This window comes from Babylonia areolata, chromosome 27 (assembly GCF_041734735.1).
Source record: "Babylonia areolata isolate BAREFJ2019XMU chromosome 27, ASM4173473v1, whole genome shotgun sequence".
Classification (NCBI taxonomy): Eukaryota; Metazoa; Mollusca; class Gastropoda; order Neogastropoda; family Buccinidae; genus Babylonia; species Babylonia areolata.
Genome location: NC_134902.1, coordinates 34,559,266 through 34,569,265, shown reverse-complemented (window position 1 = coordinate 34,569,265; position 10,000 = coordinate 34,559,266). Strand labels below are relative to the sequence as shown.

General features: G+C 43.2%; 3 protein-coding genes across 3 annotated transcripts in view; 1 reads left to right on the top strand and 2 right to left on the bottom strand.

Moving 5' to 3' along the window:
• Nucleotides 1-10,000, top strand: part of LOC143300975 (uncharacterized) — a 170,316-nt gene that overhangs the window by 152,942 nt on the left and 7,374 nt on the right. The window lies entirely within an intron of this gene.
• Nucleotides 1,327-6,079, bottom strand: LOC143301248 (uncharacterized). The gene is made up of 5 exons (XM_076615387.1): nt 5,925-6,079; nt 5,551-5,646; nt 4,804-5,008; nt 3,650-3,706; nt 1,327-2,064 (listed from the first exon to the last, which is right to left on the bottom strand). The coding sequence occupies exons 2-5, from the start codon at nt 5,644-5,646 to the stop codon at nt 2,018-2,020; spliced, it is 405 nt and encodes a 134-aa protein (XP_076471502.1). The 5' UTR covers nt 5,925-6,079; the 3' UTR covers nt 1,327-2,017.
• LOC143300976 (uncharacterized) overlaps nt 9,468-10,000 on the bottom strand; it is a 15,715-nt gene continuing 15,182 nt past the window's right edge. Inside the window, exon 5 of the mRNA XM_076614940.1 lies at nt 9,468-10,000. This exon is cut by the window's right edge and continues 230 nt beyond it. The gene's annotated coding sequence lies outside the window, so the exon portion shown is untranslated.

Genomic DNA, 10,000 nt, shown 5'->3' with positions numbered 1-10,000 from the left:
TGATATCCACCAGACCATAACTTCACTCTGCCTTGATGCTTCCGGGTGTCCACCCAGTTTTTGCCAGTGTCAGCCCAAACATTTTGACAGGTCAATCCTAGCGGTTTTGCCAGTGTCTGCATATATATATATATATATATATATATATATATATTGATTGATTGATTGATTGATATGGATACTTATATAGCGCCTATCCTCGGTCGGAGACCAAGCTCTAAGCGCTTTACGAACACGGGGTCATTTACACAACAGGCTGCTTACTTGGGTAGAGCCTACTGACGGCTGCCATTGGGCGCTCATCATTCGTTTCCTGTATCATTCAATCAGATCTCAGGCACGCACATATACACACTCAGAAAAAACAACAACATGTAACACATAACATTTTACGTGTATGACCGTTTTGTTTATTTACCCCGCCATGTACGCAGCCATACTCCGTTTTCGGGGGTGTGCATGCTGGGTATATTCTTGTTTCCATAACCCACCGAACGCTGTCGGCCCATAGTTTTACCAGTATCCGTCCAGGCCAGAGCTTTGCCAGTTTCTGTGTAAAGGTTTACCAGTGTCCACTGAAAGTTTCAGGCCTTTGTGTCTGCCTATTGTTTACGAGCGTTTGTTGTGTTTGCCCATGCCAAAATATGTCTGTATTTTTTGCTTGTGTCTGACCAGATTTTCGCCAACATCTGTTCAGATTTGTGTCAGTGTCTGTCCAATGATTTTGCCATTGTCTGTCCAGACTTTTCTGCGTGCCTGCCAGAACCAATGCCAGATTTCAGAGAGATTCGTCAGCCAGTGCGTTAAGCTTGAACGTGTGTGAATTGCCCTGACTTTGACACTGCTTCATTTCATACCCCACCAACCCTCTGAAGCAATCTAGTTTCGCATGGCTTTTGTCTGTTTATGGGCTTGATAAAGCTTGATTGCGTGTCTGAACTTCGACAGAGGGATGTTTCTCGAGTTACAGTATTTTATCAGTTACATCTCTCTCTCTCTCTGTCTCTCTGCGTAAGTGTGTGTGTGTGTGTGTGTGTGTGTGTGTGTGTGTGTGTGTGTGTGTGTGTGTGTGTGTGTGTGTGTGTCTGTGTCTGTGTGTGTCTGTGTCTGTGTCTGTGTGTCTGTGTGCATGCGCGCGTTTGTCCGTCATGTGCATGTGTATGTGCGGGATTGCATTTTTGTGTGTGAATGTGTATGCGCGCGCGCGCGCGTGTGTGTGTATGTGTGCATGCGGGTGCGTAAGTGTGCATATATTGAGGAAAGAATACACTGATGTCAAGAAAAGTGAAAACAATATTTACCAAGTTTAATTTAAAACAGTCTGAGAAGAATATTATATAAAGCTTTATTGTCGTTTCTCACGATTTTCAATAAATACTTTGGTTACATGTAAATACACAGCAGTGAACACTATCGAAGACAAAAACAGTCTGGGTCAAGGAGATATTTACTGCGAGTATTATCTGAGGAGAACCAATCACAGAGATGTTCCGGTGAGCCTCCACCAGGAAATGAATCTACTGTCTGTTTTTTCACTTCCGTTTGTTGTATTTCCTACCCCCTTAACCCACCAGGTGCCCTTACCAGGTTGGAACTCAGGACTCTCAGATTCAAAGTGCAAAGCTATCTGCCATTGTAGCTGTGGAACATAATTTAAACTGAAACTATTTTAAAGATATTGTTATACTGAGTTTACAAAGATCAGAACAACGATGTTATGTGAAAAAACGCTATCAGAATTTAATGATTGGCATTACTTGAGCCTTCTCCTTGCTCCGATGCAAAATTACAACAGTTGGCTTTCGATTCATTTTCTGGTGGATGATATTTTTCTTTACTTTCTCCCCACCACAACCCCTCCCACTCACTCTCTATATATATCTCCCTCTCTCCCCTCTCTCTCTTTAATTAAATTATAGGCTACAAAAAGAGAATCAAGACGAGGTCAGATATTTCCCAGTGTCTTGTGGTCTTCCGTCAGCTCTCGTGTCCAGGACTGTGGACCGCAGAAGCAGGACTAGCCTGCCTTGTGGGCATTCCCCTCCCCACAATCTTCAAACGCATCTGTGGAAGGAAGGGCAGAGACAGGGGGCATCAGCAATACAGCATTTTTGGTTCATATAAATCTTACACCGTCCTTCGCTGTCCTTATTTCGTTTTACTGTGTTCTTGTTGTTGTTTTTTCCTTGTGTTCATTCTTTCTTTCTTTCTTTTTCTTTCTTACTTACTACACTGTCTCACTCTCATTGGATCTATCCACTCTCCCTCTTTCTCTTGCTCTCTTTCTGTGTGCCCGCGCGCGCGTGTGTGTGTATGTGTATGTGTGTGTGTGTGTGTGTGTGTGTGTGTGTGTGTGTGTGTGTGTGTGTGTGTGTGTGTGTGTGTGTGTGTGTGTGTCTGTGTGTGTGTGTGTGTGTGTGTGTGTGTGTGTGTGTGTGTGTGTGCGCGCGATAAGTTGCCAAGTGCTGACCACTCAAGTGTTACAACACCAAACCACCTTCCCGAGATCACACAGACACAGGACCTCTCTCAAGAGACCACTAACACAGTACCCCTCACCCAAGATGCCATCATCACATGTAGGACCACTCAAAAAGGACCACTCACACAGACTGTCACCATCACATAGACAACGAATCACCCACATTCCATCATCACACAATCGACCACTCACTCACACTTTTTTTTTCCTTTTTTTGTTTTCTTTTTGTGTTTCCCCATCATCTGCACCGTTTCAGTGTCATTACACCGACGCCGGTCATTCAGAATCCCCCATACACGGGTCAGTCTGTCGCAGCCCAAGCAGAGAGCAGTCCACAGGAACTATCGATGTTAGGTCGCCAGGGGGCCACACACCAATGGAGATCCTGCACTTCTGCTGAGTTACTTCTGTGGTGTTCAGTGGTGCCTGTTCTGATTTCGCTTACTTAGGACACCACCTACTAAGCCTCCAACTGACGACAATGATGGCTTAGTCGTGAAGCCAGACTGAGTGAGTGTATACCACCAGCACGTCCTTCCAACGAGTCCCCCATGAATCTGTCGACACTGAAGACCTTCACAGGACTCGCCCCAGGCACGGAAGTGGAGGGGCATCGAAACTGAGGTCACCATGAAAGCAGGGCATGAAAGGCAACATAATTTGGGACTTTTTTTTATACTGATGATGAAGAAGGCGGAGGATGACAACGATTATCAATAACGATGCTGCTATGGAAGACCATTCAGGTTTGGGACTACGTGACAAGGCTGTGTTCTTCGCTTTCTGTCATAATGATATCCCGTCGTCAACCAGGCCTGAGAATTACAGACACTTGCAGTGCTAGTCAGGAAATTAGAGAAAAACACCCAAAGACGCATCCGTGAAACTGATGATACTCGACAGTGTGGTCCCAGCCTTCCCATTTAAGCCCATAGCACTCAACTCTGGGTAAGAGCCGGCCACGGACCGAAAAAAAAAAACAAAACAAAAAAAACACCACCGCCGGGAATCGAACCCGCGTCCTCCCAGCCGGCAGTCCGAGACACTAACCACTTCGCCACGGTGACACTCACTCAATCATCATCACACAAAGGAGCACTGAGCCACAACACCATCCTCACACAATCACTCACCCAGAGCATCATCATCACACAAAGAATCACTCACCCAGAACATCTTGAAACTCGTCCAGTTCCTTCTCCTCCAGCTGGTTGTTTTTATCCTCTGCACAAAAACAGCAGTTGGTATTTCTCGGTTATTACAGCCTCAAACCACACCCTGCTGTGTTTTAACTCTGGGTCATTCTGGGCCAGCCTTCAGTGACAGCGGGGTAATTCGTGGCTCGTCAAGATTGGAAATGACCCACCACCTATTTATGGGTTTTCACGAGCTATTGAAAAAGGAAGGGGAGCGGGTGGAGGGTGGGGGAGGTGGGGGCTGGGGCGTTCGTTCTTAGTTAACCTTTTCTTACCCCCGCCCAACACACACGCTCCCTCCTTCTCTGCATTGGATCTTAACGGAAGCAAACGTGAGGTGGATCCACTTTGACAGACTATGTATTGATTTTAACTGGACTAAATTTACCCCCCCCCCTCCCCATCCCCCGGGAAAAACGAACTGGTGTACAAATAGGCTGCTATACCGATACGGCTGAAAGGCATTTAGCAGCAGTCAAGGGATTGATACCTGTAGCGCATATGGATTAGTCCGCAAGCACGGTTTGACACCTTGAAACTGACTTCTGACCCCGTGACATTAAGAACTCGTGTGAATCTTATCACTGCTACACCTCAGTCACAGGCAAAAACATCAACACCACCATACACAAAATTACCGACCGTAATCTCCACTGACACTGTTTAACATCCTGACAGTCACCGTTTACCATAATCTTCATCACCACCTCCACGATCACTACCACCACTACGACCACCACCACCGCCATCATCGTCATCATCATCATCATCATCATCATCAATATCATCATCAGCAGCAGCAATAGCAACGGCACCATGTCAATAATAGTAGCAACAACAACCCAGGAAGCAGCTATGAACATTTTTTTTTTTTTTTTTACCAAAGTTTGTCGAAGTTAGTGGTAAGCGGAGAACCATTGACGTTAACTATTCGTGGTATAAAGTATAGCCGCCCAACCTCACCCAACCTCTACAGCAGGAGGTGAGACCTCATACACCCTCACCCCTCTTCACCCCTCCCCCCACTACCACCACCAATCTCCCACCAAACAACCACCATCACTAACTACCACCACCAAGCACCTGCCCACAAACGATAACAGAAAAACAACAAAAGCCACTGACTGTCCACGGCGTCGAAGGCGTCAGTCACGAGCGTCTTATTCAGCCCCACTTTGGTGTCGGTGCCGAATCCAGGACACCTCAGACTCAGTTTGTTGAGCAGGTCCATGGCTTCGTTGGCCTGCATCGCGTCGTCGTCGTCCTGGCTCAATGGAGCGTCCACGTCATCGGCACTCCGTTTGCCTGGGTATCTTCTAATCCACCTCCACTTGTTGTGCAAGGAAAGTTCACAAAAGAGGGGTGTTGAAATAGTTACAAGGTCTTTGTACCTTCTCGGTTAACGATCAACAAGAAATATAATTAGATGTGTGTGTGTGTGTGTGTGTGTGTGTGTGTGTGTGTGTGTGTGTGTGTGTGTGTGTGTGTGTGTGACAATCATGACCATGATGATAACAATGACGATGATGACAATATAACATCTACCCGTAACAAAACAAAACAACAACAACAACAACAAAACACACACACACACACACACACACACACACACACACACACACACACACACACACACACACACACACACACACACACACAAAACGAGAGCCAAGAACAGCCATCAAAGAAGAAAAAAAATTGCAAGGGACTGAAAAATGCCACACAGTCATTACAATGATAATAGTAGTATCAGCAGCAGTGGTAGTAGTAGTATCCTGATTCATGTTAGTATTATTATTGCTGGTACTAGCAGTACATGGACAAAAAAAATAGTTGTAGTATCATGAATATTATTATCATTCAAATACCTACCCTCATGCGGCGCCACGTCCTCCCTTTCCATGCGGCTTCCGTCTGTACCAGCAGCACGAAGGCTACCGTCAGGAACAGGAGCAACAGAGTCTTCATCTGCAGGACACAACGCACAGCTCAGGATACATGGGAATGTTTCGCTGCGTTACGTTGTATTGCGTTGCATTCCTTTGTGATTCATTTGGTTTGGTTGGGCTGGATTGTGTGTGTGTGTGTGTGTGTGTGTGTGTGTGTGTGTGTGTGTGTGTGTGTGTGTGTGTGTTCCTACTGGACAGTATCCTAGCATGACACCTTACCCTAGTATCTGTTGTTCTATCTAAACAACAGACAAAAACCAATATTCCATGTCCCCTGTACTCCTTCCCCTCTCTCACCTTGAAGTGCAGTAGCAGTCAGCACGTGGCGGTACAGCAGTCAGGCAGCAGACGAGACGAGGACAAGCAGCAACAGCAGCCAGGGACTGTGTGATTCCCTGAGCTGCACCCTCTTACTTATACACCCTTGCTGCTGTCCTAGAAGCCACACCCCTGGCCAGTGTTGACATTGGAAAAGAGGGCTGGCCCACCAAAGACGTCAGCCCTGGTCAACTTGACCTTAATGATGTAAGCCAGTATAACGTTAATACCAACTCTAACGGCTGGCCCATGATTGATGCTGGCTGTCACATTAGTTGATTTTATCGTTAGTGTGACGAAGGCGTTTTAGAGTTGCTCTGAATTTGTGGAGTTGAGAGGAATTATTTTTAAACCAAGAGTTCAGTCCCGTTGAGTTGTATTTTGCAGTGAGTAGTTTGTCAGTTTTCGTGTTTCGAATGGTCATCTCTGGCAGAGATGTGAACACCCTGCTCCAAACCGACTCAATCAGTTACCTGCTACGTTTTTTTGTAGTTGAAAGCCTTGGACGGGTTTAATTTTGGCGGTTGGGCCATGAAATGAGGTTGTGAGAGACATTGGTCGACCACATTAATTTTGTTGCATTCCACGCCCCACGCATATGTAATAGTTAGCCCCCTTATTCATTCATTTATTTATTCATTTGTTTATTCTTCTTCTTTTTTTTTAATCTGAATATTTATTAATTCATTTAGAATTATTTCCTTTGTTTTTTAGAGTTGGCTTCTTAGTTTTTCATCATGCAAATCTTAGAGAAAAATGAGAGAAAGAGAGAGAAAGAAGAAAAAGAGAGAGACGATGGCAATGATGGTCATGACAATGGTAATGGCGTTGGCGCAGATATTGCATTTCACTTTCAGATGGGTCTTTACAATGTACCAACCTTAATTCAACATCAGAATTAAGCAAATAGAGGGGTTTCCAACGACTTCTCACAGTTGAGAGAAAACGTGGCAGGGAAGTGACCGTGCCTGGGTTGTCGTAATCCCATGCTCACTCGCAAAGTGAGAGAAAGTATAAGGGTGATTCCCATGCCTTCAAATATTGGCAAGGAAGAGTGGCATTGCGTGAACAAAACATCGTGTGGAATCTCAGGCAATTATTGTCGTCAGAGGTCTCAACAAGGGAGCAACAAGGATGATTGTCACTGTAAGGGAGATGTAGCAATAAGGATGATTGTCACTGTAAGGGAGATGTAGCAATAAGGATGATTGTCACTGTAAGGGAAATTTAGCAACAAGGATGATTGTCACTGTAAGGGAGATGTAGCAACAAGGATGATTGTCACTGTAAGGGAGATGTAGCAATAAGGATGATTGTCACTGTAAGGGAGATGTAGCAATAAGGATGATTGTCATTGAAATAGACATGTGGCAACAATGATTATTGTCATTGTAATGGAGATGTCCCAGCTTTTCTGTTATGCAGCAAAAGAAGCAGTTGTTGACAGAAGTAGTTGGAAAGGACTGTTTGTTCACACTGGCTTTCATGTGCATCTTAACCATGGAGTCACATTTGTCTTTTCTTTCTTTCTTTCTTTCCTTCTTTCTTTCTTTCTTTCTCTCTCTCTCTTTCTTTCTTTCTCTCTCTCTCTTATTCTCTGTTTTTCATTTTTTATGCAATAGTTGCATAATGGATAAAAGGTGTGTTATTTCCTGCTTTCTTTTTTTTCTTCTACGGCATGGCGAATGACGGGTGTGTCAATTCAGGTTCAATTCAGGTTCTCAAAAATCTCAGTCCAGAAGTTTACCAGTGTCGGCCAACCGTTTATCCAGTATCTGTCTAGAATTTGTCCAATTTCTTCTCAAAGTTTTTTTCCGGACAAGCGCCAGAGTTTTTGTCTGGTCAGCTCCAGAGCTTTTGGCAGGTCAACCCCAGATATCTGGAAGCGACCGCTCAAAGTTTTACCCAGTTCATCCTAACATTTCACCAGCGTCTGTTCGGAAGTTTACCAGTTCTGCCCAAAGTTTTTAACAGTGCCTGTTCGATGTTTTTACCAAATCCTGTCCAGGTACTGGCGGTGTCTGCACAATGTTTTACCAGCGTCACGAATGACATCTCAAAGTTCCACGAGTGCCAACCCAAAGTGTCACCAGTGTCAAATCCAAAGATTCACCCATAGTATGCCCAAAGTTTTACTGGCGTCAGTCCAGGTTAATGTATGTCCATATTTTTGCTTGTGTCCGCCCAGATTGTTACTAAGGCCTGGCAAAAGTGTCAACACTTTTCACTGAGATTGACAGCAAATGCATCAACTTTGAACGTATGTGAATTTCTTATACTCTAGAGAACAGAAGATAATATTCTTCTTCTTTGCTATTTACCTTCGAGCATTCCTCTTTTTTTTTCTTTTTTTCTTTTTTTTTTTAATTTGATTTCACGATTTTGGTCAAGATACTTATTTCAAAGTGATAGCAAATAATTGTGTAACTGATTTAGTACAGTTTAAAATAACCAGTAATGCACTGCTTGTTATCAAACAGCGTTTAAACAATTAGCCCAGAAATGAAAGAATCTGTGTAAAATGTTTCACAAACCACATTGCTGATAAGTTTCATGGTTTGTTTCTGTGATCCCTTTTGACAACATCAGACATAAATGTTTGTCTACATAATATAGAACCTGTCGAAACTTCATGAAAATAGTTGTGTTTTTTCTGACAAGAAAGTACTGATGAAATTGAAATCCTTTGACTTTTCCATAACAATTTTTTTCTCTGATACAACTGTGTCTATTTATGTGGGGGAAATAGTCAAGAACTATTGAAAATGAACCTTCTAATGATGGTTTGTATATGCTTGTTTGCGTTATTATTCATTTTCTCGGGAAAATTGCTTGTTTGCTAGAGTTAGCTCCCAGTTTTGTTTATGACTAGGCTTTTATCATCATCATCATCATTATTATTATTATTATTATTATTATTATTATTATTTTGTTATTTGCATGTGGTGTATGGAAGTTGTATGCATGTGTTCTTTCAATGCCTCCATCAAGCACGTAAACATAGTTCTTACCTTGCCTTGCCTGTAGCCCCTCATCCACATTAGACAGTCTAGTTTCCTATTGTTTGTCTATTGATGTGCTTGTCAAGTGTGATATTGTTAATTTTAAGCATTTTTTATATTAACTACTCCCTCCCTCTCTCCCTCTCCCACCCCTTCCCTCTGTGTGTGTGTGTGTGTGTGTGTGTGTGTGTGTGTGTGTGTGTGTGTGTGTGTGTGTGTGTGTGTGTGTGTGTACATTGATGCTCTCTCTGTATGTGCATGGGTGCGGGCGTGTGTGTGCATGTATGTGTATGTGTGTGTGCTTGCGTGTGTGTATGTGCGTTCGTGCTTACGTTTGCGCGCGCGCGCGCGCGTGTGTGTGTGTGTGCGTGAGAGAGAGAGAGAGCTTGGCGCACACCCACGCACACATATGCATGTGTTGAAGAAGGAATACATTTATGTCACACAAAAATGAACACAGTACATAACAAGTGCAAGTCAATACCAAACTATGAAGAAAGAACAATAAGATTATATTGAGCTTTATCATCGTTTCTGAGCACAGTATTCAATACTTTGATTACATGTAAATACACAGCAGAGAGCACCATTGAACAGAAAAAAAACAGTCTGGGTTGAAAGAACATTCACTACGTATTATCCCAGGAGTACCAGTCACAGATATGTTCAGGTGACACTCCACCAGGAAATGAGTCTGATATCGGTTTAACCATTTCCGTTGGTCATTTTTCTTTCCAGTGTTTTTAACGCTGATTCCAACCGTGAAAACCGCCTTGCAGTTAGAGGAAAGGGCCTCAGCTACAATCAGATAACGATTGTGCCCTTCCACAAATGAAATTGTTGATGTGTGTAAAAGAAACACATTTTGTTTTTTAAATTAAAAAAACAAAACAAAAAAAAACTTTGAAATATCTTGACAAACAAAAATTCAGAACATCCATATTACGAAGAAAGGTATTATTTATTCAAAATTTTACAAATTCCAAAATGTAGTGAAAAACATAACTTTAACTTTCTCTTTCCTCTGATGGAAAACTGTGACAGTTGACTTTC

Excerpts from the sequence above, each read along its gene's own strand:
- LOC143301248 (XM_076615387.1), bottom strand. The coding sequence starts at position 5,646 with ATGAAGACTCTGTTGCTCCTGTTCCTGACGGTAGCCTTCGTGCTGCTG. Across the intron at positions 5,009-5,550 it reads GGACGTGGCGCCGCATGAGG|TGGAGGTGGATTAGAAGATA; the intron begins GTAGGTATTTGA and ends TTGCACAACAAG. Across the intron at positions 2,065-3,649 it reads CGAGTTTCAAGATGTTCTGG|ATGCGTTTGAAGATTGTGGG; the intron begins GTGAGTGATTCT and ends TTCCTTCCACAG.